This window comes from Myotis nattereri, assembly GCF_964212035.1.
Source record: "Myotis nattereri genome assembly, chromosome: X".
Lineage (NCBI taxonomy): Eukaryota > Metazoa > Chordata > Mammalia > Chiroptera > Vespertilionidae > Myotis > Myotis nattereri.
The window spans coordinates 2976900-2993193 of NC_138078.1; the positions used below are offsets into that span (position 1 = coordinate 2976900).

Genomic DNA, 16294 nt, shown 5'->3' on the forward strand with positions numbered 1-16294 from the left:
ATATGCACAGTTCATATATATCCAAAGACATACATGTATATATGGTATTACATATGCATATATATCTTTAATGTGTGTGCGCACATATGTATTTAAAACAATGCATGCTAGTTTCCCAGGACTGCCATCACAGAGGACTGCAAACCGGGGGGCTGAGAACTAAGGAAATGGATTCTCTCAGAGGCTAGAGGCCACAGCCTGAAATCAAGGGGTTCGCAGGGCTGTGCCCTCTGAAGGCTCTAGGGAGGCCCCTTCTTGTCCCTTCCAGCTTCCGGTGGCCACTGGCAACCCTTGGCATTCCCGGGCGCGTGCCTTCGCTGTCGCGTGGGGCCCTCCATGTGTCTCTGTCTAAATGTTCTCTTCTCATGGGGACGCCGGTCCTGGGTGAGAGCACGCTCTAAGCCAGTGTAACCTCGTCTTGACTTGACCCCATCTGTGAAGACTGCAGTGGGCTCAAGTTCGCGGGCCCCGGGGGAGGACTTGAACATGGTGTTTGGAGGACACAATTCAAGCCACAGTGGGTGACACATTCCTATTGCTCAGTAATCAAAATAACGCAGAAAGTCTCTGATAAGTCTAGCTCTCTCCCCCTTCTCTCACGGCCCGTAACGACCCTTATTAGCGTGGTGCGGGCCCTCGGCGTGTTTCTGAAGACACGTGACAGGGCGAGCACGTGCTCAGCGGCCCTCAGGGACAGCCGGGACTGTGCCTGCTGCCCTGCACGGCTGCCTCCCCGCATCGTGCCCCGTCCCCTTCCCCGTGTCTGTGCACAGCGAGCTGCTTCATCCCACGTGTCCTCCCATGGCCAGAGCTTCAGCGATAAGGCTGGGATCATTGTAGCTTCATGTTGCTGTTTTTTTGCAACTTCAATTCTTGTAGTTCCTGTTGCTTTGAGAAAAAGCTGACTTTTTGCAAATGGATGCACGCTGCTCTTTCTGCTCCACACGGGCAGGCACCGGTTGGCGGCCGCTGCTCCAAAGGCTTCCTTAAACCAGTGGTCGCCAACCTTTCGGACCTCACGGACCACCAGTGCTCCACGGACCACCGGTTGGCGACTGCTGATCTGAGCGGCTTTGTTTTCTTGTACGAGCTTAATAATTCAGCCCCTTGCAGGACGCCCTGGTCTAGATCCAGCGCCAGCTGCGTTAGACCGCCCCTGGGCGTCCTGGCGTCCATAGAAACAGTCTTTTAAAAAATTGTAGAAAATCTGATTTCTCTTGAACTTTCACCCAAAGGGCTTCTATGTGCCAGAATACACACTTCCTCTGAGATCTGGCAAACTGGCGTATGTATGAGGTGACCTTGGACCATGTAGAATTACGATCGAAAGTCAGGCTGTGAAAACGTGTCAATATCATCTGGGAGCTGTCTTTGCCCCCGCGTGGTTTATGAAGATCTCAAAGTAGCATCCATCTCAGACTCCTTTACTGCTAGGACATGTGAGATGTGACTCCTGCCCCCACTTTATGGAGGCATAGTTCGCAAACAAATTTGTCTAGATTTAAGGTGTACAGTGTGAAGGTTTGATACACATACAGATTGTGAAATGATTACCGCCATAAAATTATAACACCTCCACCACCTCACATAGTTAACTCTGTGTGTGTGTGTGTGTGTGTGTGTGTGTGGTGAGGGCATTTAAGGTTATTCTCTTAGCTGCATCAAGGCACACAGCACAGTTTAAGAGACTAAGTCACCTCGCTGTATACTACGCATGTTATAACTGGAAGTTTGTATCCTTTGACTGACATCTCTCCATTTCCCCTCCCCCTAACCCCTGGCAACCTCTATTCTACTTTCTGGTTCTATGAGTTTGAGTGTTTTCTGAGGGAATGCTTTTTTTTTTTCCCCAAGAGTTTTGAAAAACAGTGAAAAGGGTACCACAGTTGTTCTCTGTATTGTTCACGCGCTACCAGGAGGACTCGATTGCTGTTTGATTTCAGTCACTGAGAGTTGTATTAAAGGTGCATGTCCTGGACATTTCTTTGAAATCCGATGAGAATGGGGTTGGGTGGCCAGCCCGCCAGTGGGGAAGCCGCCCACTGGACGCGGAGTGAAATGCCTGCTCTTAGAGGGAGAGGCGCACGCCCACCTCTGTTACAAGTGGCTCGTTCATTCTGTTGCAGAGCCTGGCCAAGCTCACCGACGGCTTCAGGAATAACTTTTCTCTGACCGACCCGCTGCAAGAAGTCCCTCACCACCCAGGCGCGGTGGGCAACTCTCACCAGTTCTGCGACGCTGGGTCTCAGACCGACATCATCGGAGAGGTAAGTCACTGGGGAAGAATCGAGCAAGAAGGGCTGCTTTTGTGTGGTCATCTCTCATTGGCTTTCCTTTTCCACTTCCTCTTCAGAAATGTTCTGGCTTTTGTGCCATTCGGTTGGAAGAAAAACATATTGTTTCTCACATCCAGCTGTGAAGGCTCAGTGCCCTGGGATACACTGAAATTGCTTATTACCTATATCTTTGTGATTCGGATTCTTAAAAATGGCAGAATCCTTTTGAGAATTGAGTTTAGATGTCTCTTTGACAAACATGTGACTTTTTAGAGTATGGGTCAGCTAACTTTTCTGCATAAAGGTCCAGATAGTAAATATCTGGGGCCTTGCAGGCCATGCAGTCTCTGCCACACCTACTCTGCGGTGTTGTTATGCAAAAGCAGCCATGGGTGATATGTGAACTAATGGCAGGGGCTGTGTTCCAATAAAACTTTATTTACAAAAACAGGTGGTGGGCCGGATTGGGCCTTCGGGCCTTAGCTTGCTGATCTCTGGCTTAGACCAGTGAATTTCAAAGGCTTTGTGGCTGTGTCACCTTGGGTTCTATTTTGGTGCTATTTCTTATTCTAAAAGAATGTCAGGAAATGAAATTGAATTAAAATTAATTTTGTTTGGGACTTGAAAGAATTTCATAATACTCCTTTTTGATGATTAGTGAAACCTTGAGTTCGCCACACAAATAAAGTTGGCAGCCATCATTTGAAGCCACTACTTGAAGACACTGCTGCTGGAATGTCATTGAGTGGAGTGTGTCATTTGGTACAAATGGATAAACAGTTTATTCTGTTCCTTTGGGCTTGAAGATGAAATATCAATAGACTACAGATTGCCCTCCTCCATATTAAATAAAAAGAGAAAAAAGGGAAGAGCCATTGACAAAAACCTCTGGGTTTTAAATAATTGGCTAATATTTTGAAATTTTAGCAGGTAGTGCTTCTTTGAGGGGACTATACTACCAGCAGATAATGACTTTTTATGCCTTGGATGTCCTGGAATAGCCCTATTTCATTATTCTTAAAAGTAGGATCAGACGTTTGAGGCCGGGCGGGCACCTTTGGTTTAAGGAATATGGTCGCCAGGAGAAGAATCTGTAAGTCAGAAATGTCTGGCATGTTTTGCCTAAAGATTTTGGCAGGAGGGAGGGAAAGAAGTTCAAGACTCCGAATTCCGTGAATAACTCGTTGCTGCTTATCACAAGGTTGGAATTAGAAGTGAGGGCCTCTGAACCGGCCTGACAGAAGCAGGACAGATGGGAGGCTCTCTGATGGCGCTCAGGGGTCGGGGAGAGGCTGATGACCCGGCGCAGCCACTGGGGGGGGGGGGGGTGACTGGCTGCCTGGGTTGGCAGCTTCATGGCTCTTATCTGCATTTAAGTGGTTGTTGCCATCCCCTTGTGACGGGAGAGGGGATCGAGGTGCCAGGTTACCTACGGTCACGTAGTCAGGGAGAGGCGGGCATGAGTGTGAGCCAGCATCTCTGATCCCTGAACCCCTGTGCTCTCTGGTACATCATGTTGTTCCAGAAAAATACAGCTCACCCTTCAACAGTGCGGGTTTGGACTGCACTTCCATGATGTGTATCAATAGCTGCATCACTAATCATTCAAGTAGAAGAGTTTCAAGTATTTGTTGACATGAGGTTATTTAAAAAAAAAAAGCTTCATGGCCATACTATCTGGTCTAGTAAGGTCAGGTCTACAGATGGAGGTGATTTATTGAAACGAAGTCATGTGTTTTCAGGAAAGAAGGAGAAGTAACCAAGGAGAGCTACAGTCGCCTCCCAGCCAGGCGTCTCTTTCCTTCCGTTTAGGGATTTGCTCACTTCAGTGCGATCCGTGTGGAAATAGTTCAGCGCAGCTAGTGGTCACGGCAGAGCATGGCATTTCAGGTCTAACTCCTAAGGCGACGCGCCAGGCTCCGGCCATAGAACATTCGGAGTCCTGGTCCCTGCGTCACACAGCTAGTCTGTCATCTTAGATCTGGTGACTTCTTAGAACAGCATTCTGTATTTATTAAGAAATGAGAGCATAATGGGGGGGGGGGGGGAAGGAGACATAGGTAATACTTTGAACAATAAAGAATGAAAATCAAATAAAGAAATGAAAGAAATGAGAGAATATACTGCCCCAAATGAGCTGAATTTTTTTGCCTTTGTATCAGTTTTTATCAAGTCATTCCATATTTCCTTTACAACGTAATTTGTTGTTTAGAATTACACAACAAATGAATATGCGTTCACTGTTTCAAAAACGTTCACCAATGTCGGGAAAGCAAACATCTTCCCAGCCCCCTCTCAGCGTCACTGTCCGTGGTGGCTGCTGGGTAGGATTTGGTGTGTTTCCTTCCAGGCCTTTGGAAAATGGAAACTGGAAGATGAATCACGAGAGCCTTCATTGTTGCTGAAAGTTGAAATGAATGGTCTATTTTAAAAAGATGTTTCTAATATGCTTTCCTCCCCCCCCCTCCCCCCCGCCTTGGAAGTTTGTCTTCGACGATAAAACAAGACTTGTGGACCGCGTCCGGCTGAACTGGCAGTACGAGGAGGCCAGGAAGAGGTAGGCCGCCCCTCTGCGCGTCCCGTTGCTACCCCTCCTTTCTCTGCAGGGAGACTGGCTGCAGCATTCCCAGGTGTGACTGCCCACTTATTTGGAAAGCACAGTCCGACAGAATAAAAAGTAAAACATCTCCATTTCTGTGTAGCTTCTGAATACATTGACCAGACTTCACGTGCATTTAAAATGGTGACATTCTCAACGTTGCAAATAGGTATAAAGACATGATTTAATAAAAATACAGACTTTTTCAGCTTTCCTTGTCCTCTTGGGCAGTTCAGAACTTTCTACCTCCCTCCCTTCCCTCCCTCCTTCCCTTTTCTCCTTCCCTTCCTTCCCCCTCCTCCCCCGTTTCATCTGAGCAGCAGCCCCTCAGACCAGGTTAAGCAAAATGGCTTTCTCTCTTCACATGTGGCTTCTAACTCTATAGGTTAATGGGAAAAGTCACACACTGTGGGTTGGAAGATGGTTCAGTAAGGATTAGGTCCACGGGTGATAGCAGGACCCAACCCAGTTCATTCTGACGGAGAGAAGGGACAGGCGGGCGTTTCTGTTAACCTGTGTTGTAAATCACCTGCCTCCTGAACATCGAGACTTGACCTTGTTTGTGCATTTCCAAGGTTGTCTTTCCTCTCCCCCCTCCCAGCCTTAGCCACGGGGCACGGGCAGGATGGAGAGGCCGTGTGTAGTCGCCACCGGTGACACCGGAGTTCAGGGCGTCACCTCACCCCTGCAGGGTCCCTGCTTCCAATGCTGACCCTGCCCTCGCTTTCATGCCCTCTTTTTAGAAACTCTCTCTCTTTCATTCTGGAAAGAGTCTTAAAACCTAATATTTTCGAGATATGTGCTTCGGAAAAGCTATAAAGCGTATCTTTTTAAAGTTATCTTGGGGGGTGGGAGTGGAGGCGCGGCATGCCCGTGGGTGCAGGGTCCTGCCCGGGAGCTCCGCGTTGGGGTTGGGCCGGCTCGGTATACTGTATCATTCATGGAGGTCTGCAAACGCACTTTGTTGCCTTTTTCTAAAATGTAAAAATAGCAACAAAAGCAGATCATCTGACTCCCCGCTGGAGGGCCGGCTGGGGCTGACATGGGCCTTTGTTCGCCCGCCGGGTGCTCTCCCCGCTCTCCCCCATCTTCCCGGCTTTCCCCGAGGTGTTGGTGGGGGGCTTCCCATTCCTGCGTGGAGCTCGGAGCTTGGCCAAGCCCCAAGCCGGGGCGGCCGCGTGCTTATCTGGGAGCTCAGATTCCCCGCGGCGGCTCCTTCCTCCTCCGAGCTGCTGGGCTTGGTCAGGGCGACCGTCCCTCCGGAGCGCCCCGCGTGTCGGCACACGTCCCTACTGGAGCTGCGCGCTGTGGGTGCTGGAATGTGCTGTGTTGTCCAAAACGCAGACACTAGGTGGTTGCTGCACTTGGGAGCATAATTGTTACGTGTTTTGCTGTGGCATTTCCCAAACATAGCAAGTGATGTTGTTGTGTTCTAGAGCTGGTGTGCGGAGAGAACGCATTTGGGTAAAAAGTGGAGAATTTGAGAAAATAACTGGCCCTTCCCCAGTGTCTGTCCACTAAGAGCAGAGTTTCAGGATCGCATGGGCTGTGGCAAAAGACACTGCACTGGAGCGGGGCCCTGGCCCAGCCTTTCTTTTCTTTCTTTTTTTAAATATATATTTTTTATTGATTTCAGAGAGGAAGGAGAGGGAGAGAGAGAGAGAAATATCAATGATGAGAGAGAATCATGGATCAGCTGCCCTTGCACGCCCCCTACTGGGGATCGAGCCCTCAACCCGGGCATGTGTCCTGACCAGGAATTGAACCGTGACCTCCTGGTTCATGGGTCAATGCTCAACCACTGAGCCACACCGGCCGGGCTTGTCCCAGCATTTCAACCTTTGTGGGCCAGTAGGGGCTCCTGAGAAAGGCCTTTCGGGGCTGCACTGGCAACACTTAAAAAGCAGGGATACGTAGCACAGACGTCCAGGGGAGGAGCATTTTGGCTGTGGTAGGCGGCCACCAGGGGTGCCGTTCCCCATCCTACACTGCACAGGACGCCCCCACACAAAGGATGGTCTCCCCCAGATGGCACCAGTGCCCAGGCTGAGGACCCCTGCGCTGTGCTGCAGGGTTGTGACATCTTAGCGGGGCCATCCCTGGGTGGTTTCCAGCAGCTGGCCTGTGTGGGTGACCCCCGTAGCTTCACCCCATAGCGACACTGCTGGGAAACTGGGAGACTGTACTTCTGCTCAGCACCTGCCCTGCTCCAGGTGTTTTGAAGAAATTGTGTTCTTCGTGTGGTGCGATCACACGAGGTCTTTAACCTGTTCGGGAGATAAACTCCTTCACAACTAATGGAAATATGGAGCAGGGATACCCTGGTTGTGTATGGGTGTGTGTGCACACATGCACACACATGCACACACATGCACACACGCCAGGGTATATATGCATGCTTGAACACACACAACACATTCATGTTTACATATATACATGCATACATGCACATGCATTTTCCTTATTTTTATTGCATAATCACACATGCATACACTGTTTTTGTCAAAGGCACAATCAATAGAGAGCATCCACCTTGCCCCTATTTTACCCCCCTCCCACTGTTAATGGCTGAGTGCGAAGCCTTGCAGTGTTTCATGTAAACATGGAATAAGCTAAGGCCACGGTAGCTGTGCAAAGGAAATTGCACAGCTTCTGTAGTGTGATAAGCACCCCTCCTTAGATGGACAGCTAGATGGCTGCAGTTTTCCCTTTTCACAAGCAGAGCCCATCTGTTAACGGGCCAGCCTTGCGATGGATGTCTGGGTCTAGAGACACGTGTATTGACAGTTGTAAAAGATGTCACCAAATCGCCTTCCGAAATGACTTACCCGCTTTACACTACCACCGACGGGATCAAGCATCCTGGTTTCTGTATCTCCTTAGCACCATTAAATATCATCATTCTATAAATCTTACTAGCGTAATGGGCGGAGACATTTTCTTCGTTGTCATGGTGACAACTGTGTGGTTTTGCACTGGTGGTGCAGCTCAACATCGTTTTTGTGTGACTTTGGCTTATTGAGATAACCGTCTGAATTTTTTTTCAGACAAGTGATCCTTTCAAAGCATGTGAGATCCCATCATTCCTCTGTTCGCAGAGGCTCTCAACCATCCATGGGTGATTTTTGCCCCCAGAGGACATTTTTGTTTGTTGTGGCTGCAGGCGCCAAGTGTGTGGGGCCCAGGGATGCTGCTAGACAACCCGCAAGGTGCAAGACGGCCCCAGAGCGAAGACCCAGGTGGCCCAGGCATCAGTAGCGCCACAGCTGTAAAACCTTCCTCTTGTCTTGCTCCTGAATCCCTACTGTGTGTGGACAACATGGGCCTGGAGGAGCGGGTGGTCTGCTGACTCGGCGCATTAGCCCACTGCCCCGCCCTGCTCACTCACCTTGCTCCAGCCGCGTGGGCCCCCTCACTGTTCCCAGACATGCCGGCCTCAGCGCTGCCAGGCAGACTGCTCACATAGCGCCTGGACCAGGCGGAATAGCGGCGCCCCGAGATGCCCATGTCCTAATCCCCAGAACCTGGCCTGTGTTGCTCTCCATGCAAAACCTCCTGGGCTCTGCCATTTCTAAACCGGGAGAAGTTTCTGCATGTGTGTACAGCTTTGCTTGTGTATCTAGAGGTGAGATTTTTTTTTCCAGAGTTGGGAAATCATCAAAATGCAGTGTTGTGGCCCGGCCGGCGTGGCTCAGTGGTTGCAGGCTCGATCCCCGGCATGGGGCGTGCAGGAGGCAGCCCATCCATGATTCTCTCTCATCATTGGTGTTTCTCTCTCTCTCCCTCTCCCTTCCTCTCTGAAATCAATAAAAATATGTTTTTAAAAATATGGTGGTGTGGACAGTGAGGGGTTTCGTATGTATTTGAATTGAAAGGATGTTGGTGGAAGTAGAACTCATCATTACAAATGGTAGTATGATTTCTAGAGACTTCTCCAGACCAAACCACCCCTGTCATGACTAGTTTTGTGTTTTCAACTCCGGTCACGTGAGATGTGTCCAAACAACTGCCTCTTCCTTCCCCTGCAGGAGCGCCGCCTTGGGCCTTACGATAGGGATATTGGTTAAACTTTATTGGTTAAAAACTTTGGAATTTTTCATGGCCAGTTTGGAAGAACAGGTCTCCTGGAAGCAATGCCGATGACGCAGATGGCTCCTTATTTTTAACCTAAGAGCACTTGTTCCAGAACTGTGCACAAACTGTAGCTGTTGCCATAGAAACGCGCGCAGTGCAGATAGGAACAAAACATTCGGCCCATCCAGCTTCGCTCTGCCTTAGTGTTTGTTGCCAGGATGGGTCCTGCTGTTCATCCGTTGTCAGGAATGAGTGTGGTGCGAGGATTCCAGTGGAATTTGATCAGTCGCTTGGATTTTTCTTCATTTCTCAAGTGACTGTGTCTCTGGGTTGTGGGGGTGGAGCTTGGCTGTGAGAAACAAAAGCAGGCGTCCCTCACGTTGTAGCTCCCTCCTCCCCATTCAGGCCGAGAGGAGGCCTGCAGACGGCCTGCTTTTCATTTAAAGTTGTGGCTCTGAGGATCTGTAATTCAAACAGGCAAAGATGTGAGGGCAGGGAGGAATGCTGGGCTATCAGTAGACCCTTACGCCGCACATTCTAGATCCAGACTTCTCGAATTTCCCATGTAGACTAAGGAGTTGAGCTGAGTGGACACTGGCTGATCGATATTTAGTTCAAGCAGCTGAAGTGATCTCATCGTTCCTCTGAGATCTCAGCTGAGATGTTCTTGAGCGCTTGCTTTTCATTTAAATGGATATGTACACAAAGGAAACGAAGGAGAGCGGACTTAAGGAGCCTCAGATCTGTGGCTGTGACTGACATCTGATGGCCGCGGCCCGGCTGATGCCGCTCCGTCCCGTCGCATCACGGTCGCGTGGGACCGTGGCTTGCTTGGGCCGCCACTTGCGTTCTGAAAGCAGTATTTCCGGAACGCGCTGAATGCCTGGAGGTTACTCTGGATATGTTCAAATGCCTCAAAGCTGTGTAATACAGAAAGTGCATTTTTTTTCTTAGAAAAATTCAAATCCCATTTAAGATTTTCATGTGAATTGTGAGGGTCTGAGCAGCAGCTGCAGCATAAATGCGGTTTCCATTCATGGTTTCCTGGTGCTGGGTTGTAACCAAAAAGGCATTTGGGCCAAAATACGAAAGGAAAAGCGAGTCCTACTTCACTTCTGTCCACGTTGGACCTGTTCGGGGAATCGAACTTGGAAGTCACATAATCAGCATGAAACAGGAATGCTGGACGGAGGCTCGCCTTTCCTCTCTCTCTGCCGTGAGCACAGGGACACAGATTTTAAAGCTTCTAGAGGCATTTGTGAGAGGTTAGACATAGGCCGTACAATGTATGACCTATCAAAAGCGGGAATCAATAAAAAACACAGTTGACTTGCAGGGAGGAAAAAAATCCTCGCCAATTTGAAGTTGCGCTCAGTTCTCTTTAAAAATGAACTTGGAAAAGTTTCTTTTTTGTAAACTTGCATCATGACCTCACTTTGCTTCCATGTATTTAATTTCACTGAAGTGATTTTCAGAAAAGAGGCTTTCTGGAAAGTTTCTGCTGTGTTACCCAGAGTCGGATGATGCGCTCGCAGGAGGGTTCCGACCCTGGGTCAGCTGCTCGGCGTGGATGTGCAGGGACGTGGGGACTGCGCAGCCGTGCTCGGCCCCAGGCGGGCCTGTTTCCCCCAGTTACCCTGCCACACTCGGCTGCTCCCGGGGTGGCTCGTTTCCAGGCCAGCAGCGTGGTAGACAAGGCGTATTGTTGTCAGGGCAAAGCCGTCTTGTCCGTCTCTTGGCGAATGTACAAGGGATCATCGAAGGAATCCTTCTAGAGCTTTTGGCTTCCAGGGTAGACAGACAGACACATGTGCCTCCCGACCTGGCTGAGAGCAGGCCCCCCGTGGCTGCGTCCAGAGTGTGGCTACAGGAAAAGAAATCGCACTATGCAGCAGATGCCAGTATTCTTCTAGACTCACGTACGGCTCTGAAATGGCCATGCAGTCATTCGCATCATTGTGAAATGGAATTCGTTTTTGAGAAGCACGATTCTTAAGCGCAGACATGCTGGCCTAGTGTTCGGCACAGCCCAGACAGCTTTTCCAGATGTGCTGCAGGAAGTCAGCTCCATCCAGATTTTGTTTCTGTTCCTGAGGTCGTCCCTCAGCGTGTGTCTTTGCATGTCTTTCTCACCAGCTGTGGAAAGTTATGGTACTGTATTGAAGTTGGGCCACGGTACTGCTTGTTTAACGCCCACGGTGGGCAGAACTTTTGAAATTTGCCCTTTGCCTCTCCTCCCTCATATAATTCCCTTTTTCTGCCTCATTTTCTTTTCTGATAGTGGTGTTCCTTGAGGTTTTCTGGGAAAGAGTAGGATTATCTAGCTTGCTTCTTCTGCCACTCTCAGCAACGAGAATCCTTGTAGGCATGGCTGCTAACCTGGAGCCAACTCAAATGCAATCTTTTAAAATAAATAAATAAATAAATATATATATATATATTGATTTCAGAGAGGAAGGGAGAGGGAGAGGGTGACAGAAACATCAATGATGAGAAAGAATCATTGATCGGCTGCCTCCTGCACGCCCCCACTGGGGATCAAGCCCTGCAACCTGGGCATGTGCCCTGACCGGGAATCGAACCGTGACCTCCTGGTTCATAGGTCGATACTCAACCACTGAGCCATGTCAGCCGGGCTCAAATGGAATCTTGATCCCATGTATAAACTTCAGAAATCTCAAAAGGCCTGATTCTAAAATATGCCTGCTTTCAGTGTATGTATATGAATTAGTACATATTACAAGGCGATGCTGACTTTAGCTGGGCTCAGCTAGGCTTCCTGTGGATCCACTAAATTGAAATGGAAAGTTATGAGGACACAAAGGATTTGCTCATTGTTCTTCATCTCTTTTATATTTATTCCTTACCTTTGACTTGTCTTGTTCTATGGTAGAATGTTCCAGAAATTTCATTGGGTATACTGTCTGATTTGGCACTAGTTTATTTGTGGGTCTGCCTGGGGTATATTTTCCTTGGGCATCTGTTATATGACTGCCATAAGTTTTAATTACACTAATTAGACATCGGTGGATGCCTAACCCCAGTTAGATTGCTAGCTCTATTCAGCTGCCTCTGTCATTAGTTTTTTCAGTGACATGATCTGGCGCCATTTTCCAACATATTCTTAGGAAATGAGTTTTAAGTTAGAAAAGAACGTGTCTAATAAAGCTACTGACATTCAACTATTTTCTTGACCGTATTGGGCAGTTGGATGTGAGCAAAATGTATACATTTAAACTATTACCTGTCTACTGTGAGTCTTCTCATTGGTTTGGTACTTGAAGGAGTCTTGCCTGGTCAGGTAGCTGGGTGACGGTCCCCATGTGCATGTCTAGTTCAGGAGGAGCCCTACTTGGTGCAGGGCTGGCCAGCACGTCAATTGGCGGTACCTGCAGGGAGCACAGTGTTGAGAAGGATTCTGAAGTCTGGATCCCGCAGGCAGGATGCCAGCTTTGAATAGTGACACAGGCCCTGGGCACGGGAACTGAGAGTCTCAGGAGCATGCCCGCCATTCCCATTTTTGTGAGGATCGTCACATCAGTGTATAATGCAAGCCCCTGAGAGCCCCAAGGCCAGTGAACATCCTCCAGACCAGCCAGGCTGCCAGAAAGCAGAGGGTATCAAACATAAGCGGGCATCGCCAGGTGCATGAATTTTGTGCACCGGGCCTCTAGTAAAAATATTTTTAAAATTCTATTTCTGCATTCAAAGTATACTCTGAAAATACAAGCCACATCTATTTCACTTAATCTGCATTTGCCAACAACCCCAGGACACAAAAACTGGTGCATTCTGTTTGCTGGGCAAACGTGGACATTTAGGCGTGTGGAAAGGGACAACAGAGTCTGTATTTTGCACCTTGAGGCTGATGGTGCTGACACATTCAGTGTGGCTGATTAGCTCATGCCATAGCTCATGCCCACGCTCACCGGGGCCGCCTCCCCCCCCCCCCCGCCCCGCATCTGCTGGCGCGTGCGTCCACTGCTCCATGCGGTCAGCTTTTGGTGACTGTCTGCTGTCTGCATGCGTTTGGAAGTTCACACACAGTCAAGATCCCCAGGGCAGGAGAGAGCCCACAGAGCCCCGGGCTCCTCCCTCAGAAGCACTGTGATGGGTACACGTCGCCTGTGCTTTCTCAAGGCAGGTGTCAGCAGCTCGGCACTGCTGTGCAGGCAGGAGCTGGAAGGCCCGCCCATGTGTCCAGTGGTTTTAGCGGGTGGTGATGGGAGGTGGGGAGAAAAGAGCCAGCTGCCTCCTGCTCTGGGACAGGACCGCGCAGGAAACCACAAGTCCGAAACCACAGAGCACACGGGTGTGGAGAGGACTGCAGCCTCATGTCAGGTCGTTGACACAAGCCCGATGTGCCAGACCAGGGCAGATTATGCAAAGGACTCACACGTCACTTTTTTACACATCGATCCCCGATTCCTCACTGCTGCGACTGAAGGGTCAACTCTGTGCAACCGTGCAGTGTTTACTTAGCAGAGTGAGTTTTTCGAATCAGTGCCTGGTGCCGAGAACGCGCGAAGACAGTTTTGTAAGTTCGTGGATTTCTCTGTTTCCGTTTCTTGCAGAGTTTCAAATATCCAGCAGCAGCTGGCGCAGCTCGAGAACGAGTCGTGGCCGGGCATGGCCGAGGCCGACCGGGACCGGCTGCAGCTCATCAAGGAGAAGGAGGCCCTGCTGCAGGAGCTGCAGCTCATCGTCCAGCAGAGCCGGCCGGCGGAGGACACGGCCCGCCTGGAGGAGGAGCGGAGGCGCCTGGAGGAGGAGATCCAGCGCGCGCGGGCCACCTCCGTGCAGGGCGCCACGGAGAGGTGGGCTGGCCTCGCCGTCCAGGCGCAGCCCCGGCTGCCAGTAAAGAACCAACTCGCAAAGCGAGGCTCTTGGTTAGGGCAGCTACTGCCTGACCTGCTTCCTCCCCAAGCAGAGAAGGTGGAGGGAATGTGTGCCTCCCTTTCTGTCCACCCACCTGTCCACCCACGCACCCACCATCTATTGAGCTTCTGCAGGGCATTAGGCACTTGTCAGGGTGACAGTGGTACGCTTTCAAGCAAGACAGGGGCAGTCTCTGTTATTTAGAGACGTGCTTTAGACGTGCTTAGACGTGCTTTAAAGAATTGAGCCATTTGAACTGAAGTCACTGTGGGGAATTTATAGTTGAATTTCTTGTTAGGAAAATATACTCGCTATCTTTGAAATCCACCAATGGACTGTTCTCTTACCCACAGGATTCTACTTCAGGAAAAAAGAAATTGTCTGCTTATGCAGCTGGAAGAAGCTACTCGCTTAACATCCTATCTCCAGTCCCAGTTAAAAAGGTAGGCGCCTTTAAACGAGAAAGCTATCCTTCACTACCATGTCATGAATACCATGTTATAATGACATGTCCGTGAACTTCACAGTTCCTTCAGCTTGGTTTTCTCCACCAGAACTTAGAACCGGAAGGGGTGTAAAAGACGGAAAAGTGGGTACATTTTATTTTTAAGAGGAGCTGCTAATACATGATTCAACGCATATGACCGAACTTGGCTCCAAAATAACAAGTCTGAAGTCAAATTTCTCCAAGGATTTTGTAATTCCCAGCTTTAGGGGTGTGTATATCCATCTACAAACATGCACACGGACCTTATTATTTGAGCTTTTTAAAAAAATGGTTATGGATATAGTTTTTTGTTATGGGTATTTTAAAATATGACTTGGATGCTCAATCATAGGTCTGGTTTCCAAGTCCTTACTGTATTGGGAAGCACTTTGTAAGCCTTTCTGTGTGTACTTTTCTGTTGTTCCTCGAAAGAATGCCAGGAGGTAGGAACTGTTTTGTCGCAGCCCCCGTGAGAAAGTGGGAAGCTGGAAAGGGCAATGAGTTGGCCACGTGGACTCTGCTAGCCCGCCTTGCAGCTGGACCGGGAACTCAGGCTTGACTCCTGATGTTAGCTAGTCTCCCTCCGATACCCAGGAAGCAAAGGGCATATCACCGCGGGTGCCTCCTGGAGCTCGGAAGGTGCTGACAGTCCCGCTGCGGTTCACGCAGGACAAGGCACGCCCTGTTCCCTCGGGGACAGACTGGCTGCTCGCTGTGCCGGGGACAGTGGGGCTCCAGCGCCCATCGCAGGGCGGCTTTCCTAAGGGCGCGGGCGCTCTCGTTTCAGCCTGTCTGCCAGCACCCTGACAGTGTCTTCGGGGAGCAGCCGGGGGTCCCTGGCCTCCAGCCGGGGCTCGCTGGCCTCCAGCCGGGGCTCCTTGAGCTCCATCAGCTTCACCGACATCTACGGCCTACCCCAGTACGACAAGCCGGACGCGGCCGAGTGCAGCCAGCTTTTGCGCTTTGATCTGATTCCCTTCGACTCCCTGGGACGAGAGGCCCCCTTCTCCGAACCCCAGGTTCCCCCGGGCTTCCACAAGCAGAGGCGCTCCCTGGACACACCCCAGTCCCTGGCGTCCCTGTCCTCCCGCTCCTCCCTGTCCTCCCTGTCTCCCCCGAGCTCGCCCCTAGACACACCCTTCCTCCCACCCTCTCGGGACTCGCCCCTGGCCCCGCTGGGGGACAATTTGGAGGTTCCCGGCCTGGGCACCCTAGACAGACTACGGGCTCAGGCCTCGGCTCTGGGAGAGGAAGACTTGCAGGGCGCAGCGTCCCTGCCCCCGCCGAATGCATTCCCTGGGGATGGGGAAGGACCTCGCGAGCGAGGACCCCAAGTGGCAGCCATCGCCACTGGTACAAGTAAGTATGGACACGTCCTGGGGGTCTCCCGGGCCCTGGGAGGAAGGCTTCTGATTCAGGGAAGAAATCGTGTGTGAGGGCACGATGACTCTTCAGTGACAGCGAGCTTTAAGTTCGGGACCATTGAGAGGACGCGGAGAGGCGCAGGCCCGCTGTCACATGGGGCCTTCCCGCTCTGTCCTGGAAAGGCCATTGAAATTGGCAAAGGAGTCTTGCCCAGGTGTTCGGCTTGTTGTCAGGATGTGCTCAATCGTTGAAGACGAGAAGAGCCACACAGGCTTCTACATTCAGAGGCAGATGGAGAGGTGCCGGGGCCCAGCCGCAGGGAAATCTCTACTTCCCTTGTCTTTATGACTTCATCTCCTCATCCTGCGTCCTTGTAGTTTTCAAGGCTGTAGTTCTGTCGAGAGTGGAAGTGAAAATAATTGGCATCATTTCAAAAGCTGTGCCGGTGAGCAGCCGTCATTTCTCCCAGATCCATTTCTCTGGTGGAATTCAGACCGAGAAACGGAGCCACAGGGAGCTTCAGCCATTCAGTCGCTGGTAATTCAGCTCCTGGCGGGAGGTGCTGCTGGCAGCCAGTGGGCGGAGACCAGGCTGCGGCTCAGCCCTGCAGTGCGG

General features: G+C 50.5%; 1 protein-coding gene across 1 annotated transcript in view; it reads left to right on the forward strand.

Moving 5' to 3' along the window:
• WWC3 (WWC family member 3) overlaps window positions 1-16294 on the forward strand; it is a gene marked incomplete at its 5' end in the record, with an annotated part of 110653 nt that overhangs the window by 68033 nt on the left and 26326 nt on the right. The window contains 5 exons of the mRNA XM_081081124.1: window positions 2127-2267; window positions 4760-4833; window positions 13524-13766; window positions 14181-14270; window positions 15102-15673. Coding sequence (XP_080937250.1) covers window positions 2127-2267; window positions 4760-4833; window positions 13524-13766; window positions 14181-14270; window positions 15102-15673 — 1120 coding nt within the window. The remainder of the gene's footprint in view (window positions 1-2126; window positions 2268-4759; window positions 4834-13523; window positions 13767-14180; window positions 14271-15101; window positions 15674-16294) is intronic.